Source organism: Tursiops truncatus, chromosome 10 (assembly GCF_011762595.2).
Source record: "Tursiops truncatus isolate mTurTru1 chromosome 10, mTurTru1.mat.Y, whole genome shotgun sequence".
In the NCBI taxonomy this organism is placed as follows: domain Eukaryota; kingdom Metazoa; phylum Chordata; class Mammalia; order Artiodactyla; family Delphinidae; genus Tursiops; species Tursiops truncatus.
In genome coordinates this window covers 55,599,837-55,620,237 of record NC_047043.1, presented here as the reverse complement: position 1 = coordinate 55,620,237, position 20,401 = coordinate 55,599,837, and the positions used below count along the sequence as shown (strand labels likewise).

The window sequence follows — 20,401 nt, the reverse complement described above, 5'->3', positions numbered from 1 at the left end:
AATTTTTTTTTTGTTTTAACTGAAAGAATCCCTTTGCTGAAGAGAAAGCAACCAGATGGTCCCTGCAGTTCGACCTTCCAGTGTTGCTAGCGCTAAGGTCTTCATTCAAAAATGTTAGCCTTTTGTCTTCCTCTCCTTCTCATCAAGGGCACTCACTAATAAAAGGTGAACTTTCTAACTCTGAGAAGACAAAATGGATCAAAAACTGGACAACCGGTTCCTAAATAGAGGGCCCCTTCATCAAAAATTGTTCCAAAGAGATCCAAGCAGGTTATTTAATCTTCATAATAAACAGTGAATAAAAAGGCATTGACACCACCAGAAGGATTCAAAGCAATTGTTTCTCCACTTAGCAAATATTAGTCAGAGGCCAAAAAAAATCTTTTATGTTACTGCAGAAAGCAGTGAGGTGATTTCTGCGTCTTTCCTGTTTTATTAGGTAGTAGAGACTATAATTATTTTATTAGCAGGGAACCACGTTTGCATCTAGTGAGATAACTCAGGAGCTCCCAAACGGGAGACCTGGCTTGCTGATTCAGATCTGGGGTGGTGCTCCATCACTGTATTTTTTTAACAGCTCAGCAAGTGACCCAGCTACTCAGCCATGTTTGGAAATGGCAGCGCTTGTATTCTCAGTAGTCCTGAATATAACTTATTTTCTAGGTTTCTCTGCTGCACTTACAAAAATATTGCTCAGGGCTGTCTGCAAAGTATATGATTGGGGAGCAGGGTTGTGTGTGGGGGGATCTGGGGGATTTGGAAAATAACACCCCTGTCCTGCAGGAACATACCCAAAGTCCCAGGACAGTCCATTAAGGAGAAGCCCACAGTGTCTCGAACTAAGTCCTGAGCTTCTGAAGGGTAGACCTGGAGACCTGTGCTTAGGTCCACCCACAGGACCTTGACAGCCTAGGTATCGGCCATTAACTGCATGTCGTCCAAGCAGGAATTCACGGAGGTGCTCAAGTTGGCCCTGTAAATGGGAGAACACAACCCCCTGCCGTGTGATTAAGAGAGACAACAGGATTTTTATTATTATTATTATTTTATTTTCATATACAAAAAGATAAAACTTGAAACAGTTCTAGATTTTTCCTCCTATCTGTTGGGGTGTGGCTGCTTCTTCACACAGGGGGAAAAAACTACATTCACATCGGTTTATTTGAGGACCCAGTGCAGAGTTCAAGCAGCAAAACCCCAACTTAGCAGATCTAATTCCAAACTTGACACTCATTTCTAAAATTACCACAGTAAAAAGGAACAAAGATCCACTGCAAATGAATGAACTATGATACAATGTTCTCTCCAAAATGTCTTCATTTTGCAACTGTAATTACATGGATGTCTGCTTTAGGCCATTTTAGATGTGTGTGGGTATATAATATATATATATGTGTGTGTTTTATATATATATATATATATATATATATATATATATATATATATATAAATCAGCACACTTTTCAAATCCAGACAGGGTAACAGCAACAAGCTTAACTCTGTGTGTGTGTGTGTATATATATATATATATTTTTTTAAACATGATACTTTAGTATAACTTTTGTTAATTCAGTAGTACAATCTATTTCTGTTCTACAAAATTTTTATTTTATAGCTACAAGGGTGAAAAGTGACCTATTACATTTACATCTCACATATCCTGGCATACAAACAGTACTTACTGAATTTGAGCCAAAAACTAGAAGTCTTTAGTTTTAGCACTTGAAGAGCTTCTTCACTTCTACAGGCTTAAATCATATCCTAGTCACATTTCCAGAGTTTTCAAATGATTCATCATTGTAAACCGTGAGAAACAGGTGAATCCAAACTTTTAATTACAGTTTTATATACAAGTTAGATAACACAGCTCAAAAAGACTTTGCTATCCATCCTAAACCCAACACACACATTCTCCACTAAGTTATTAGACAAGTCTTAGGATTTTCCTTCTTTTCCTTACAAATAATACACACATTTAGAAGGAGCTGGTAACACTGACATATAAGATGGCAAATGAGAGGTGACATCTGTTGGTTCCAGAATTGGTCCTGCAAATGTTGTACTCTGCTGTGTTCCTTAACTGTGTGTCTGTTACATGCAGAAGCTCTTTTCACAAGAATTGACATCAAACTCAATGTAAGTTAAATTTACAGTACTGTATGAAGTTCTTCAGATTCAAGGACAAATGTGGAAAAAATATTAACACGTGAAAAATTCGGCCTTTGATGCTACCATTAAGATCATGTCAAATTCATAAGCAGATTCTTTTGTACAGTTGAAAAACGGCATTGTGTGGATTTGTGGCGTGGAACTGAAATCTAGAAGTATGTTTCTCATCTGCGGTAACCCTCACCCCCAATTCTCAAGTACCACCCAATTCTCTTTGCATTTTTACAGAATTCCAGGGAAAAAAAAAAAAGGGGAGGAAAAAGACGCTGGCATTTTAACAACTCCTCCCCTCACAGGAGGTCTTCACACTCTCAGATGAGGTCTCCTAAGAATCTCTGTACGGTCACTGGCTCTCAGACGGTGTTTGACAATGACTTGGACACTTTCCAAATCAAATCCCAGATGTTGCCTAACCTTTCCTACTCTCATCTCTGTCATTGCTGGTAAAATTTCAATGAGCGTGTTTTTCCCTCATGGAGAAATTATTTGGCTCAACATACACTTAACTCGTGGCAGGGCTCTGAGAAAACCCCAGCTGGGCTAAAGCCCTTGCGGAGACTGAAGTAAACAGCGCCTGAACAGAGTAGAGACCGAACACTTCGAGGGCTGAGTTGGGACCCGGTGGGGACACACTGACCCTGGTGTCCCACGGTCAGCAGGACAGGCCAGGTGGGCAGCCCATGCTCGTAGGGCTGAGTTACCACTTTAATGTTGGTCTGCCATCTATGCCCCAGCGACAAAAATTCAGATGTGGTGACTGCTGGTTAATTAAACTTTCTGAACTGGTAAAAAAGGCTCTTTAAAAAATATATATATATTTATTTAAAATACATCAAAATGACAAACAGCCATAACCCGCAAGGCCTAATTTCACAGCAACATACGCTACAGACATCTTCCCGAAATGCACTGTGGTGGATGGGGGCGGGGTTTTCAATCCTGCCATTTGAGGGAATGTTCTTCATTTGAGCTTTAGTGACTGGAAATGTGTTACAAAGAGCTCATTTTCGGAACTCATTTGTGTACAAGGCCAACCAGTTGAATCACTCTGCCTATTCAGACAGCAGAATACTGAAAATGGCAGAATTCAAAGTGGAGCGCGGAAAGCACCCTTCAGATGGCACTCGAGACCCATCCCACCGCAGGGCCATAAAGAGCTTGCCAGAAGCCCCTTTTGCAATCCTTGGGAAGAGTTTTACTTTAAAACAAATAAGTACCCATACTCGGCAGGGTTCCTGCGTGTGTATGTCACAAGCCTGCAGTTTCGAGAGGACCCAGATGGTGACACTGTTCAACACAAGGTCTGAGGTAACTGGTTCTTAACACACCTGGAGCACAGAACTGCATCCAGAAAATACAGCTGGGAAAAAGGAAAAAGGTGGGGTTTCGGGCTAGAAAAGACAAGTAGAAAAAAGCTTACAGCAGTTGCTTTTGGGGGGAGGCAGGTGACAAAAACAAAGGCACAACAGAATTACATTCCAAGACATGTGGCTGGAGAGCAGAGAAATGTTCTTTGATGGGGAACAGGAAAATGACGGATGGTTGGTTCCCAGAGTGCTCCTGGATCTGCCAAAACTCAATTCATTCAAGTATAAAAGGGGTAGCGTAAAACTTGACTCTCGATCAGACCGAATAAAAGCACAGCTGGTTTCACATGACACATTAGGGACTCTCCTGACAATTTTGTCCCAACCAGAACACCTCCGAACGCAGCAGCTGAAGCCAGCAGGCAGGGGCTGGGGAACAGGCCTTCAGCCATTACGGCTAGATATGAGCTACATGACTCTACACTTGAGTATAGATGAGTATACACGATGTATACTTTCTATACATCCCCAACAAAAAGGCTCATTACCCAATAACCATCCACTCTCTACCCAAAAACTCAAAAGGCTAACATGAAGACTGCCTTCCACATTATGGCAGTGATGCTGACCTTTGTAGGAAGAGTGGGAAAACCTTGTAGATACTGGAAAAATGCCCTGCTGGCACAGGATTCTGAGCCTCCTCCACAGGCTCCTGGGTTACTCGCTAGACTAAAGTGGCGAGCCAACGCAGCCCCTCTCGCCTCCAAACAGCCCTCACAGAGAAGATAACATGTGTCTGGCAGCTCTCCGTATAATCTGATCACTATGTCCACACACCACCCTCCCCGTTTCCGAATAATTACTCCACTGGGAATTCTGTCCTGAAAACTGGATAACTTGGTCCTAGATAATTCAGTTTGGCAGATTTCTCCAATCACCAAATCCTCTTTTCACGTGTTCGCAGCCTGAATCTTATTCTAGTCCCAACCCACCCCAACCTGCACCCATGCAATTTCTGTTCCCCAAAACACCTTCATACTACTTCACCCATGAGAGTAACTTAGAAACTAATTATTCACCTCAGAACCCTTTGTTCAAAAGAAACCTCAGGAGGAAGCACGACTGTGAAGCACACTGCAGGCTCCACTTGCCTCTCCCAGCCCCTCTCCTCCAGGTCTGCAAGGAGCAAGGCTGAGCACCCCTGTCCTGCACAGACCGTCCCACACAGACAGCCACGAGTGGAGTTTTGGTCAAACGAGACCCAAAGATGGTCTGTAATCTGCCAGTGTATCAACGAGAATCCGCAGGAGCGCTAAGTGACAGCGCCACACCACTTACACTCCAGTGTATGTTTATCTTGAAAGGTAAAGCTCATTACTCTGATTAGAGAATCATTCTTATTCGAAACTCACTAGACTTTATAAAAATAATCTGTGGTATAAAACAATCTCCACACTGTGCAGAAGAAATCTGTCAGGTGATATAACTAAATATATATGTAGTGCTATAGATTTTTTAAAGTAAAATTTCAAGTGTTGTAACTCTATTATATAACCTATGCTTTTATTTACAATGCTACCTAACAACATTACAATGCAAACATGATTCGGAGAATCAGGGAATGAGCCCACTCCCAACCAACAGCAGAAATTCCCAGGACTCAAGACGGAACTCATCCATTTGCAAAAAACCCATCCTCACCTGCCTGAAAAGCATTAGCTAATGCGTTGTATTTTTTATAACCGCCAGCTTAAAAATGTAAACTTTGCAAATGAATGAAACGCTTTTCTGTAGATGTCCACAAGAAACCACGTTTGTAGAATCCACTGCATACACACGTGTCCGTGTGTATATTTCTTTAGTGTCCTGTAACTGGCTTGCAGTAGTTCTCAGAATCGTCTAGGCCCCAGACAATCCAAAGACACTCCTGGAGAAGAAAGGGCAGCACAGGGCCCATCTCCACATGCTGGCGTTTAGAGAATATGCATTTTAATTCATGAGGAAAAAACACTTGTGTTATCGCTACGAGCTGCCATAGGAGCAAATAATATATCACTGGTTTTGGCACTACAGGGATACATGGAGTACCACAATCAAAAAGTCCTGCTTTACTCATACCTGGAAGATACCATCACAAAAATGTAAAAGCTTGGTAAAAATTGTAAAAATTTAAATAGTGGTAAATCCTTTAAATTCAATATCTTGTCCAAACCAAAGTTTACAGTGGACCCAAAATGAGGAATATTCATTAAAATAGGAATATTCAAAATACCCCATTAGATAATTTGGACTTTTACTTGATGATAATGTATAGGTCTCCTGGACCCACTACAGTCGTCCCTCTGTATGGGGGAGGAGTGTGGCAGGGGGATGGGAATCCAAAATCCACCGAGGCAGAGGCCTCTTACATAAAATGGTGTAGCATTTGCATATAGCCTCCACAGATCCTCCCCTATACTTGAAATCACCTCTAGATTACTTATAATACCAAACACAATATAAATACTATGTAAATAGTTGTAAATACAATGTCAATACTATGTAAAGAGTTGCCAGTAGGTGGCAAATTCAAGTTTTGATTTTTGGAACATTCTGTAATTTTTCCCCCCAAAATATTTTTGATCCGAGGTTGGTTGAACCCACGAATGAGGAACCCGTGGATACAGAGGGCCGACTGTAATTGTTTTTAAAGTGTGGCTGAGTCAAATAAATTAATTTCCAAGGGAGAGGGTGCATTTTAAGCTTCAATTTCTTTTTGCTACAAAACTAAAATCATCTTTTAAAACTTCCCCAAGCCTCCTAAAGGTCTGGGATACATTCATACGTGAACTGCTGGTTACAAATTAACTGTCAGGAGTCTTACTTAAAGAACTATGCCTATAACCCTGAATACACTGTTTACAAATCTAGACTGAGAAAATAAACAAACAGTTCATCAACTGAATTACTGGGTCTGTTTCTTTGCCTAAAACATTACTCCTGATTGAGACTTAAACTCATCATTACTAGGCTGAACACATTAGCTGCTGAGCATTTTATTAGTTCAGGTTTTGTGAACAGCCATCGACCTAGGAGAATTCAAATCACCCAGAAGAGGAGAAAAAGCCATCTTGTCCTCTTTCCTTTTCTGGCTGCTTGGGGGAGCGGGGGGGGGGGGGGGGGGGGGGGCGTGTAGAGAGTCAATTCCCTGTGCTTCTTGGAAAAATGTGGTCTGAGGGCCCCTGAGCTGTGAACCAGGCAGGGCTGGCTGTCTCTCCAAAGATTCAGAACCCAACAGGCCATTGAAATAGCTGGGACTGACAGACTGAGTAAACTGATTTCTCCTGAAAAATGCTTTCCAATTTAGATATTTTTCTAGGGAGCCAAGTTCTCCGGAATAATGCCAGGCTGTTCAACTTCTAGTACCACTTGTAAAAACTTACATACATACGCTCACTATATTACTAAAAAAACATCAAATCCTTGTATTACCAATAGACGTGGGGAACTTCATATTGCATTCTAAAAAGAGGCAGAATTCCATTTGCAAGAGGGTCACCTAGTCCTCCCACCCTGGATGGAGCAGCTGCCTCCCTGCCCTCATGGCTCAAGCACAGGGGCCACGTGATGGGCTTTCTGCGCCACACGTAGCACACGGTGGACCCTCAGTACACAGCTGGGCTTGCCACCAAGGAAACACCACACATGCAACCCAAGCACCCAGTGCAGAAGGACAGGGCAGCAGCCAGCAAGAACGTGGCCAACTGGAGAGAAAGGGGACACAGAACTGCAGGGTCACCTGCTCAGCTCCCTAAAGCATGACAGGAGGATTAGCCTGGCCCCAGGGGCAGGGGAAGGACCACCTCAGTGGCCTGGAGATGGCAGATCTTTCCCTTGGCTGAGAACATGTGAGCTGGGGGCTCAAGAATCCTGAGGATGTTCAAGGCTGGACAAGGTCCTTCGTGTTCTGGACACGTGCCACCACATCCAGAAAGAGTGAATCCTGAGTCAGAAGCAGCTGGCACACATGGGGAAGCCTCCCCAGCAGGACTGACCCCTCCGGGCACCTACTGAAAGCCAGCAGGACAGGAAGGCCATCTGAACACCAGGCTGATGGCGCTCACCACATTTATGCACAGCTGGGTCTCGCTTCCTCCTAAGAAGGGTCCATTCTCAGCCCTCACACCCCAAGTAATCAACCAAAGAAGGACTCCTGATAGGGACCAACGGCCCCAGGCAAAAGCCCAGCTTATGCCAGCCCCAGCATGAGCTAACGACTACATCCATGGCCTTCTCTGGCTGCCCGTCATGAAGAGTCCTCTGCAGGACACTGTGGCATGGTGGCCTCTGTCCCCACGTGTCTGCTCCCTCCCATGGATCTCTCTGGCTCAGGAGATCTCCCCACAGTGATCAATAAGAACACACTCTCCCCCAAGTCCACCCCACAGCCAGACGCCTGCCCGGACGACAGTACACTAGGAAGAAAGGGGCAGGGATCCTGGGCCACTTCTGTCCCCTGACTTGGCCACCCTCTCACCCTGGATGAGGCAGGGAAAGCAATGTCAGACTCCCTCCCTGCCCACCCGCCGCGTCTTCCACAGAGCTTTGCGGGGCGGGGGCGGGGGGGGAATGTAGCAGTGATCTGAGATCTCCGGAAGTGGAGGCTACAAATCTTTGTGAAGAAGAGCACAGGCAGAGGCCCCCAACCCCATCGACACAAATCAGAGCTCTGGATGGCTGACTCCCCGGACAAGAAGACATGACAGTAAACCTAACTTTATCAGAGGCGGAAGACCCACCCAGGCCCCAGCAGCATGCCGGGGAGAGAGATGCCCACCTCCTGGCCACGAGCAGTCAGGGACACTCAGCCTAGCACGCGGGGAAAGGGCCGCCGGAAGCCTTCTGCCCGGCCACACCCCATGGGGCCATCTCTGGACACTTCATTCTGGTGCCAAGGCCCCAAAGGGAGTGACAGTGGCTGAGCACTGGGTCAGCAAAGAGGGAGCGTCCCCAGACAATAGGCCTGCCCTGTCCGTCCTGCATCCTGCCCCGCAGGTCCCACAGCAGGGCCAAAACGTGCTCCCAGAAGAATCAAGCCAGCACACAAAAGAAAAACTGCCCAGAGGAAATCTAAAACCAAACAGAGGCTGGGGTTTAGTGTTCCACACGGGCTGGGATCAGGGATCTAATCATGCCTATGGTAAATGAGCTACATTTGTTACTGGTTTATTCTATTCGTTTCTTCTGAGGGTTGAAAACTAGAGACTCCCAGCCCTGCCTGAGGAGAAAGCTGGAGAAATCAGATATGGCACTTTTCAATAAATATTTTAAAGCTTCTGAAAGACATAAGTGGAAAAGAAAAGCAACTGCTGTAAGGCCTGTTTTTCTGTTAAAAATTATTCCGAGGGAAGAAAAATACCACAGCAAAAAATAGCTTAAAAAGGAAAAGTCAGAAGACAAATAACTTACCAAAAAACAAAAACAAAAACCTGTCCCTGTGGCCACCTTGGCCAGCCCACATTTTGACCCATGAAGCAAAAACTGAGCTCTGAGAGGGAAGCAAACTCGTCTCCTACCACACCCCGTGCCCAAACACGCAGAGGAGGACACGGGCCAGGGGCCCAGAACCCCCGCGTGGCGGTGCACTGAGCCCTCACCACCAAGCCGTGCCGTCACAGACCAGCCCCGAGCAGTGTGGACCCAGAGGCCTACAGCTCAACTCCGCTATCACTGCTGCCAATGTGCTTAAGAAATTAAGTCTCGAGTACAATTACCTCACGTGGGTCTAAAGGCTACAGTTTTGCCAAGTTAAAGTGGGGTCACCTGTCATCCTGAACAATGACCAATCAAGTCGAGGGAAACACTTGAACTTCCAAATAACTCAGGAGGAGGCTCCCCCTCCCCTTCTCACGCCAGTCAACCTCTCCCCATCGTCCACCAACTCGCCTACCCGCAAGGTGAAGAGATCCAGTTTTTAAATAAAATGGTCTAAAGAAACGGGAAGGAAAAGTCTTCACAAATAAGAGTGATGAATGCCCAGACTCGGCCCAGACAGCCAACCTACAGTTGATGACAATTATTTACAAGGGGGCGTTATCAAAGAAAAATGGTAGCACTCCCTAGAAGACTCACAACTTTTCCTCTTTTTCTCTATTTCTTTTAAGCTTTCTTGTCATAAAAGCCAACTTACATTAAAATATACTTACTACAAGACAACACAACTAATAAAATATATAATAAAACTTACACAAGTAGAAAATTCTGAGGTATTTCTGGTTTGAGGTGGTCTGTGGTCGTGAAGTTTTAATTCTCTTACTCTTCAAAATTTAAACCTCGGAAGCCACATAGCAAAGCATGTATGTGTGGATGTGTGTGTTTTGTTTTTTTAAAAAATTTGCATGTTTCATAAATTAAAAAAAATTCAAATGTTGAAACAGCAGCATTAGGAACATTCACTGACGAGAGCAAGGTTATGGCAAAACAGAGAAACTGTTTTTCGAATATGCACCTCTTTAAAGGGTCTGGAGAAAGCTGTGTTCACGAGCCACAGAAAGGGACAATAACGTCACCACACAGGGCAGAGCCAGCACTGCAGGACTCCGGGGGTCTCCAGAGGGGCAGGCCTTCTCGGCAGGCCCAACCCAGGAAACTCTCCCGCCCTGGCTGTGCAGAGCGCCCCCTGTGGCCATTTCCCTGAACTGCTCCAGGAGGAAGCAATGTACATATTTCAACTTTTCCTCATTAAAGATATTTACAGTATCATGTCTTATGAAGAATGTACTCACTAAACCGTGATGATTTATACCCTTACCTAACCTTAAAATCAGGGCAGAAAAAATGTTCTGTCCTATGCCCAAGCCCAAGTGAGTGGAAAAAACTGGTCAGGGCCAACAGATGGGTCAGAGCCACACCTGATTTCAGACTTTCTCCAAACCCTGCTCTTGCCGTTAACCTTGGCCTCCACACACTCCTTCCCCTTGATTCCTGGTTACCTGAGAAGTAGTCTCATAGCAAAGGATGTTGCTCCGAATGTGCCCGGGTCCAGTGTAGCTCTGCACCAAACCCCACCCCCAGCTCTGTCCTCCCCTCCAACTCCGGTCCAAACCATCCTCATCCTCAGCCCAGTTTTTCCTCGGTCAGGACAACACCCGTTAATCCGTGAAAGACACATCTGCTGTTTCTTAAACTCACTGTCTAAAAAGGGAGAAAAACACAGTAAAAGGCGGGGGGGTGGGGGGTGGAGGACGAGGGCAGAGGGAAACTCCTCTTTTGAGGAAGATGTGTTCTTATGTAACAGTCTTCAAAGGTTCCTCTAGGTAGAGTTTGCAGCATTAAGTTTCCTAAGACAGGAGATGGGTTTCTTTGTGTCACAGATTCTGAGACAACAAACAAAGAGAAAGAGGGAAAAATGAACCCCGAAGGGCGGGAGGTGGCCGAGGCTCTTCAGCACGGCGCTGGTTCTGCATTCACAGCTCAGCACCTCAACGCCTGCTGACGTGTCCGCTGTTTGCGATACAGTAGAGCAATGTGCTGGTAAAAACTGATCCAATCCAAAAAATAATATTAATAATAATAATAATAATAATTATAATAATAATAAGAAGTCAAGGTAAAGTAGCAGCTGCATTTTGCGTGTTTGTTGGTGTTACGGGATTTCCAAAACAAAACACTACTTTGTTTTCTTCCTTTCCTCTTCAGATCCACTGAGTCTGGAGATCCACTCATGTCCTGGGCTTAGATGCTCGACTCCTTCGGGGGCAGGTCCACATTGGTGACGGAGGTCACCAGGGAGACAAGACAGTCCGAGGTAGTGCCATTGACAGACCTCCGGATCAGGGACACCCGCTCCTCCACACAGCCCGCGGACAGACGAGCTTCTGCGTCGTGGTCCCAGCACTCCTCGATGGTCACGCAGAGCTGGGCCAGGCCCTGCACACCAGCGGGAGAGAGGAAACAGATGCCCTTGCCGGTGGCCCTCACTGAGGACAAGCAAACCTGACGATGTTCCTGAGGACCAGGGAGAGCCACGAGCCCACCTGCAGGGGTCTGAAGGAGACTCCCCTTCTGACAGTCACCAGCCTGAGGCCACGGGCCTCCTCCACAGCGCTGACGAAGGGTCCACTGAACCTCAACGTGGGAAGCAGGGCAACCCAGGGCCCTCCGGGGGCAGACATGGCTGCTGCCGCGGAGCAGAGATATTCAAACGAAATCTTATTACGCCAAGCCCAAACCACATAAGGGCCCAAAGTGCAGTCACAGTGGGAAAAAAGGAAGGCTTCATCCCACTCTGTCCCCCATAGCCCTGGACACCTCCCCAGAGTCCAGGGAACGTGGCGTGACACCCTGTGCTGGAACCAACTGTGTGCAGCTGGGAAAGGCAGCAGGATGGGCAAAATGCCCACACCCAGGAGCAATCCGGCCTGCTCAGCATAGGACACACTCAGACCTCTCTGGATCTGCTCCTCATCAGGGAACTGGACTGGCAACCCCAGTTTCTCTGCCCTGGGAGACTGAGGAGGTCTGAGGCAGAAGGTAAGTTCCTGGCCCAGCTTCCCTCTCCTGATGCCTAAGATTTTTCCATTTGCGGCTCTGGGCTCCAGGGAGCAGCATGGCAGCTGAACTTGGCCTCCACAGCTCGACCCCAGACCATATGGTGAGGGCGCTAGCTCCCACTGGCCCCAAGGATGTCCCTCTTCTGAATTAATCCTGGGGTAGCAGGGGGAAGGACTCAATGAAGCTGGAGGCAAATATCCTTCCAAGAAAGGTAATGATTAACATAGCTGGGGTCTTTTTTTTTTTTTTTTTTTTTGCGGTACGCGGGCCTCTCGCTGTTGTGGCCTCTCCCGTTGCGGAGCACAGGCTCTGGACGTGCAGGCTCAGCGGCCATGGCTCACGGGCCCAGCCGCTCCACAGCACGTGGGATCTTCCCGGACCGGGGCACGAACCCGTGTCCCCTGCATCGGCAGGCGGACTCTCAACCACTGCGCCACCAGGGAAGCCCATAGCTGGGGTCTTTTGTATGGTATCTCCAGACTGGAGGGGCCCAGATGCCACAGAGCTAAGCCATATTAAGCACTTATGTGATAGGTGTCCTGCCTGGTGATGTACAGTAACTCCTTCAATCTGTTACTACCCTGAGGAGACAAAGGCTCAGAGACATAAAGCAATTTGCCGGAAGTTACCCAGCTACTGACCGGCAGATCCAGGATTCCAACCAACATGTGTCAGGCCCAGGGCCAATGGGCTCCACTGCACCAGTGCTCCACGGGGGCAACCAGGGCTCTGACGGAACTGTCAGGCCCCATCGCTCTCTGTGGCCAAAACCAGAGCCGCCTCCCTGCAGAGCACTAACCTCCCCAGACGCTCCCCTGGTGGAAGGGAGGCACTGCACCAAGTGGCCTCTGACCAGGCAGGGGCGGAGGGGCTGTCCCGCTGCCTGCGGCCCCTCTCTCTGACCCTGCCACACATGGAAGGGGCTGCCCTCTCTGCCCCCCAGGCCCCTCACCGGGTGTTTCAGCCAGTGATCCTTGATGGCAGGCCGCATCTTCTTGTGCACGACCACCTCCTGCAGCTCCTCCAGTGACGGGTGCTGGCCAATCTCTTCCTCAAAAGGCAGCATGTACTCGTCCACAGGTCCTGGGGGCGGAGAGAGAGCCCGGCGGGGTCACCCTAACGCCCAGCCACAGCCCCCCACACATCCAGAATGCTCAGGGCTCCCGTCCCGCTCACCATCGGCAGCTTTGCAGCGGGACACGAGCTCCCACAGCACCAGGCCCATGGCATACATGTCGATGCGCAAAAAGGCGTCTCTCTGGAAGTTGATGGCTCCCTCGAGCACCTCAGGGGCCATGTACCGCCGTGTGCCCACCTGCACGGGGACAGGGGAGGGTCTGCGGTCACCAATCACGCACAAATGCACTCACAGCTGGACACAGGAGCTACAGCCGTGTGCACAGCAGGGCCACCAACAATGACGGCCGTCCCTGACGCACCACATCCCCGGGGGGCCCCGGGGTCATGAAGTAATGACGACTGTAAAGTGTCATTCGAGACAGCAGTAATCTACCATGAACTGCTGCCTCCATCAGCACCACGAGGGGCTACACAGATGATGTGTACTTCACTGAGACGCACGCCAAAAGCAGAAGGGGGAGAATACTTAAAAATAGTAATAGCCGTTGCTTTAGGACGATTTGCTTAGGCTTAACCTTAGGTTACTTTTTCTAGGTTTCTGGTTTGGATTCTTAGTATACTCTTATTTATCTTATTTTTATCTTGTTTAATAATTACAACTGAAAGAGGAAGGGAAATCTGTTTCTCACTGGCTGGCCTGGGAAACCACACCACCCTCCAGGCCTCACTCTCCCCACGGGTGAAAGAGAGCATTGCTCCTGGAGTTCTCAGACAGCTCAGACAGCTCTGAGCTCGCGGGGCAACCCCTGCCCCCTCCCAGCTGAGCACCAGAAGGGCAGCGTCCACCCGTGCCCCCACGTCTCGCACCCCCTGAGGCTCGTCACCTGCCCATGAGTGTCCCCCGGAGGTTTCCCTGGCTCAAACCGAACAGCCAGGCCAAAGTCAGCCAGCACGGCCGTGAGGTCACTCTTCAGCAATACATTCTTGCTCTTAAAGTCCCTGTGGAGACAATGGACTGAGACAGAGTCGAACATGTGGTCCAACTGACCCTCCTCCTGGCTTCCCACCTTGATTCCCAGAGACCCCAGGCCAGGCCATCCCACCCGTGGGGAGCAGGGTCTGCGCCAGGGTGGAGTTCCATGAAGCCACACGGGCAGGCAGCTTTAGGACGCCTCCCTCCACTGGTGTGAGAGTCCAGAACTGCACTCCCACCAGAGTGGCAACACTGACCCCAGCCCGGTGCCCAGCATCGAAGGCCAGCCCTCATATTCTCAGAGGGCTTGAGGAGGGGGCATAGCAGCCAGGGATGTGAGTTTCCTGGGAAGAATTTACACTATTTGGGATATGAGTGAAAAGAGAAGTTTCAGTGAACTGGCCTGGGTTCCGAGCAGGCCGCCGAGGCTCGAGCCGCTACGGGAGCAGCGGAGCGGGTGCTGAGGTTGCGTTCAGCCTGGCCCCTCCCTAGCAGGTCCTCAATCTCCCCGCGCCTGTCTCAGCCTTGCCGTGAGGGCTAAACCGATGGACGAATGTTTAGGGACACCCCTGGCACACTTACTATGCACTACCATTAGGTGGAACCATATGGAAGAGTCGACATTCAACCGTTTTTGACCTACAACAATGGCAATTTCATACAGTCAACCTCCTATGTCATTAATGTTATTACCATCGGGGCCCTTCAGCTTTGAACCCTGGAATTCGAGGCTCACTCCCTACCTCACGGCCACAGAACCACACTACACTAGGTCTACTTCTCTGTGACACTGTTCCTTCACCTGTAAGACAGGCAGAGAAAAACAGTACCTATCTCACAGGGCAGCAATGAGGCTGAAATGACTTGGTGTTTCTAAGTGCTTAGAGCAGTGCCTGCCACTGTGGTGAGGAGGTGGCACAGTGGCTCTCAAAGCACCATCCAAGGACCCCAGTGAATCCCTGAGACTGTTTCAGGGGATCTGCAAGGTCAGCATTCTTTTCATAATAATCCGTTATTTGCCTTTTTTTAAGCTCATTCTCCCAAGAGTATAGAGTTTTCCAGAGGCTACACACACATGTCATCATTCTGACAGTTAATGGAATATGTGTGCTCTAATACAGCAAATATCAACAGACATAACCCACAGGAGTGTAAAGGGATCCTAACCAAAAAGTTTGAGACCTGCTAAATCAACTCTCCAAAGTTAGTCAGCAGTCGGCACTTCCTCCTGCGGCCACTGGAGGGCACCAGAGAACTGACTTGGGAGGCCACAGCCTGCAGGGGACGCAGGCAGAAGGCAGGGGAAGAGTCAGGTGGGCAAAGGGTTTTGTGCGGTTGCCTCTGACACACCACAGAGCAGCTAACCACGTTTATGAAACTGAGACCCCCAGGCCCTGCTCTCACCCTCCAACCCTCTCTGCAGCTCCAGGTCAAGCGCAGAGAGGGCAACTGCTAACCCAGGTACCTGTGGGCAATAGACGGTTTGTGGCCCTCGCCACGGCACCAGGGCACATCCTCGTGTAGGTATGAGAGGCCTCTTGACATTGTCTCTGCCACGTGACACAGTTCATTCCATGTGATGATGTTCCCCTTGAGGTAATCCGTGAGGGAGCCCTAGAGGGGACAGCACAGACTCGGCACAGGAGGACAGGATCCAGCCCAGCCCCTGGAGGGCCATCTCCATGGACCATTGGCTGGGCTTCCCACCCCCGACCCCCGGATGCTGGAATTCATGAGGCCAGGATGGGTTGGGAAGGGGGAGTCGTCAGAGAGTGATAATCATGAAATCACTACTCCCATTCGTAAGAACTGATCCCAGGGCGAGGGGTTCTTATTGCAGACCCTCATGTCCACACCCATGACGGGCGACCTCAGGGGAAGGCCAGTGGGGCCCACGGTCACCTCCCGTGGGAGCAGGGTCCACAGGGTGTGCTCACCTTGTCATGGAAGGCCGTGATGAGCCACAGCTCCACCTCCAGGTTTGAGCCTCGCTTCTCGGCGGCAATGAACTGCAGCAGATTCTCATGCTTCATGCCAGGTGTGCTGAAGATCTCCCGTTCACTCTGCCATGACTGCTTGTCCTGAGGCAGGGATGCGGCTGAACCTCACCGCAGCCATGCCACCCTGCAGCTGCCCACTAACCCCAACCTCAGCCTCTGTAAGGGAGGTGGAGCAGGACTGAGCCAGGCCCAGGACCCCAGACCAACAGTGACCCCTGAGATCACCAAGGCCAGCACCTGATTTACAAAGGGGGCCACTGAGGTCCAGAGACAGAAGTGAGGAGCCCAGGACCACCCAATCAGTGAGAAGCAGAGCAGGCCTGGCTTTGCCAAGTGTCCCAGGCAACTGCTTGGGGTAGCCTGGTGTCTAGGACCCCTAAGCAGAACCTGATGGCAAAACAAAACCCTGAAAACCAGACTGGGTTGAGGTTTTGCAAATCAAAGTTTTGCGAAGCCCTACGCTAGGCCCATGGTGAACGTCACCATCCCCAATGCGGCCCACTCCTCTCTCATCCCAGCTGTACAGCACGTGGACTGCCCTGGGGCAGAGAGCTTGGGCCCCGCAGGCACACACGCACCTGGAGTGGGAAGATCTTGACAGCCACGAAGTCATTCATGAGCTGTGCCTTCCAAACACAGCCAAAGCGCCCCCGAGCCTTGATCTCCAGCAGCTGCAGTGGCTTCAGGCCCACCAGAGGGGATGGGGGTGGAGGTCCAGGATCCTGGGGGGATCGAGGGCTTACTAGGATCTGGCTTGGCCTCCCCACGTCTACCCTGCCCGGCCCCAAGCCAACCCCATCTCACCTCATGGATGTCCACGTGGCCATAGGGGGGCTTGCGATGCCGGTACATCCAGAAGGCCAGCAGGACAATGAGGGAGAGGCCCCCGATGGGCAGCAGCGAGTAGGCCAGCACAGTGAGCAGGGTAGGGGCTGTCGGGGGTGGCTCGTACGTGACTGGGGGATACACGGAGCCCGGCGTCACACAGCCCGCCTACCCGCACACCTCCAGGGCCAGACCAAAGAGCCCTGTGGCTACTCCCCACCCCACAGAGGAGCTGAGCGTTCGGTGGGGGGCCAAGGCCGGCCCACATCGCTCCCCCCCTCACCTTCCGGGCCGCCCGCCTCGGGCAGGTGGGTGAAGCGCTCGTTGCAGAAGTTGCCTTCGCAGCAGCAGAAGTACACCTGGGGGTTCTCCTCGGTGGCCACGCACTCCTGCCTGGAGGAACAGTTTCCCATCCGCTCCTCAGGTGAGGGACAGCCTCCCCGGGGTGGCCCAGCCAAACCCCTCCCCACAAAGAACCCCACAGGGAACCAGGCGGGGGGCAGGGGGAGTGTGAGCCCACTTCTCCTAAAGCGGGACCCAGGGTCAGGAGGGAGAACAGAGGGTGGGCATGCACCCAGAGCCCTCCTGGGGACCTCGCAACAGGGGCAGGGACCCAGCACCACCCCTGCTCGCCCAGGCTGCCACGAAAGCCCGTGTGTCCCCGCCTCGGCTCCAGACGCCCAGCCCCAGGGGCACTGGCACCTGTCGTAGCAGTTGAAATCGTCCAGCCAGCAGCCCTTCTTGACGAGCTCGATGGTGCCTGAGCTATTGCGCCAGGAGGCGTAGCAGTGCAGCCGCTTGTCCTGCTCGCCCTCGCAGCGCTCCAGGCCGCTCTGGTTGGTGCGCTCTAGCTCCCAGTTGGCGTTGTAGTAGATGCACTCCCGCGTCTCGGCCTCCCCGCGACTGGAACCTGTGCCGGGGGAGAGAGCTGCTGCCGAGTAGCCCCAGGCCCACGAGGGAGGCAGGGGGCCAGACTGACAGCCAGATGCACAGTGGGGGGCTCCTGGGTGGGAGGGGGGCTGCTTCCCTGCAGCAACAGCAATGAACGGAGGGGGCCTCAAAACCCCAGGGCACGGTCAGAATCACTGTGTCATCTGGGTGGGGCGGAAGGGTGGTGCTAAAAATACATATCCCTGGGATGTCCCTGGTGGCTCAGTGGCTAAGACTCCGCACTCCCAGTGCAGGGGGCCCTGGTTCGATCCCTGGTCAGGGAACAAGATCCCACATGCATGCCGCAACCAAGAGTTCACATGCCACAACTAAGGAGCCCACGTGCTGCAACTAAGGAGCCTGCCTGCCGCAACTAAGACCCTGCCCAACCAAATAATTTTTTTTAAGAATGCATATTCCTGGGCCCTGCCCAGACCCATCCATTTGGAGTGGGGGCAGGATCTACATTTTTTTTTAAATTTTATTCATTTAATTTATTTATTTGGTTGTGCCGGGTCTTAGTTGCAGCAGGCAGCCTCCTCAGCTGTGGCATGAGAACTCTTAGTTGCGGCATGCATGTGGGATGTAGTTCCCTGACCAAGGATCGAACCCGGGCCCCCTGCATTGGGAGCGTGGAGTCTTAACCACTGCGCCACTAGGGAAGTCCTTGGATCTATGTCTTTAACCAACCCCCTCTGTCTCGGGTGGTTCTGATGCAGACCTCTGGGACCACATCTGAGAAACTAGAAGGGCAGGTTCCTGCCGCCGTCTCTGCCTTGTCTCAGAGCAGCTCCACTAGTGAGAAACAGGGCTGAGGGGATGGGGTGGACCTCGGAGACCAAAGGCTGAGTTGAGCACCAGCTGCAGGGCCGAGGCTGACGCCGACAATGCCCACAGGCTCCTGCCCACCTGCAGCGCATTCGGCGGCTGTGCTCTGCAAAGCCCCCAGTCCACAGGGCTCAGGGGGCCCACTGCATCCACAGCAGCAATTCTAGTAGGGGTCCCAGGAGACCTGACCTGTGGGGCAGACCCCCAAGCTGGGCTTCTGGGCTTAGCACAAGTTATCACCTCTGGCTGCAAGACGCTCACAACTTTCTCCTTTATATTTTGGCTCTTCTCTCTCTACTTCCACAGGCCTTTGTGCTTCCTCCATCACCTAATATATCACCCTTGACTAATTGCCTGTTGTTGTTTAAAGGATTATTTCAGACATTCAAGAAGTATAAAAATAATGTAACCAAAGATAACTCCCCAGAGAAAATAACATAATGAACACTCATGTAAGAAACAAAACAGGGACTTCGCTGGTGGCACAGTGGTTGGGAATCCGCCTGCCAATGCAGGGGACACGGGTTTGATCACTGGTCGGGGAAGATCCCACATTCTGCTGAGCAACTAAGCCTGTGCGCCACAACAACTGAGCCTGCGCTCTAGAGCCCGCGAGCCACAACTGCTGAAGCCTGTGCACCTGGAGACCATGCTCCCCAACGGGAGAGACCACCGTGATGAGAAGCCCGCACAGCACAACGAAGAGTGGCCCCTGCTCGCCGCAGCTAGAGAGAGCCCACACGCAGCAACGAAGACCCAACACAGACAAAAATTTAAAAAAGAAATAATTTTAATAAAAAGAAAGAAAGAGACAAATCATTACAAATGTGCCTGACAACTGCTTTTTAAATGTCAGGCTTCCCCCACAGGACTGCAAAGCTGATGCTTTAACTGCAGAAGCCTTGACTGTCTTGAGTACTAGAACCAGTTCCAGACACAGACCGGATAGATGGATGGATGTATGAAGGAAGGAAGGACCAGACAGAAGGACAGAAGGACAGAGTTATCTCCTGGCTACAGCAGAATTCTGAAGGGAGGGGAAAACAGGAGGGGTGGCCTCAGCCTGCAGCCCAAGCCCTAGGGTCCTCAGGGGAGCTTCCATCTCCACTCAGACAACAAGCCCCCACCCCCTGTATAAGGCAAGGAGCCCGAACAAGAGAGGCCAGCAGACATCAGGAATGGCCCAAGGCTGGCCCAGCTCCTCTCTCCAAGCTGCTGATCAGGCAGAGACCCCTCTGGCCACTACCGTGTGGCCAGGACCCAGGTGGTCAGGGCTGGGAAGTCCAAATCTCAAGGCTCCAGGTAGGACCCAAGGGTTCAGGATGACACTGGACCCCCACCTGACAAGATCCTCCTACTGGAAACAAAAGGTGCCCATGACCCCGTTCAAGTCCTGGTTCTGATGCTTACTGGCAAGTGATCCAGCCACCCCGTGCCTCCGTTTCCCCACTCATGAAAAGGGGATGATAACAGAACCTACTTCCTTGGCTGTTCCAAGAGCGAGATGAGTTAATGCATTTTAATGCTGGTTAGCACAATGCCTGGCACATTGGCTGTTACATTAGAGCCTGACACGCCCTGCTGCCTATGCCACTTCATCACAGCACAAGCTCCCTGCCGTGTCAGGCTGGGAGTGTGCATACCCAACCTGAAAGAGCTTTGCATTCAGAGCCCCAGGGGGACCAGGGGAGACTGGGAGACTCCATGCCCCCCCTCACCACACCCAGGCTCTGCTGCCAGCTGGAGAGGGATTCCCC

The 20,401-nt window shown here is 50.6% G+C and overlaps 1 protein-coding gene across 4 annotated transcripts in view; it reads right to left on the bottom strand.

Annotated features, from left to right (window-relative positions):
* Positions 1–1,111: 1,111 nt before the first annotated feature.
* ACVR2B (activin A receptor type 2B) overlaps positions 1,112–20,401 on the bottom strand; it is a 35,146-nt gene continuing 15,856 nt past the window's right edge. Inside the window, exons 2-11 of one of the 4 annotated variants that reach the window (XM_033864611.2) lie at positions 17,589–17,796; positions 17,170–17,279; positions 16,866–17,017; positions 16,640–16,783; positions 15,999–16,142; positions 15,527–15,675; positions 13,973–14,087; positions 13,185–13,323; positions 12,961–13,091; positions 1,112–11,384 (exon numbers count right to left, since the gene is read on the bottom strand). In XM_033864611.2, coding sequence (XP_033720502.1) covers positions 11,190–11,384; positions 12,961–13,091; positions 13,185–13,323; positions 13,973–14,087; positions 15,527–15,675; positions 15,999–16,142; positions 16,640–16,783; positions 16,866–17,017; positions 17,170–17,279; positions 17,589–17,796 — 1,487 coding nt within the window. In that variant the 3' untranslated portion in view covers positions 1,112–11,189. Of the gene's footprint in view, positions 13,092–13,184; positions 13,324–13,972; positions 14,088–15,526; positions 15,676–15,998; positions 16,143–16,639; positions 16,784–16,865; positions 17,018–17,169; positions 17,797–20,401 lie in introns of all 4 variants that reach the window. The other 3 variants (XM_033864609.2, XM_033864610.2, XM_033864608.2) reach the window with 3 other exon arrangements.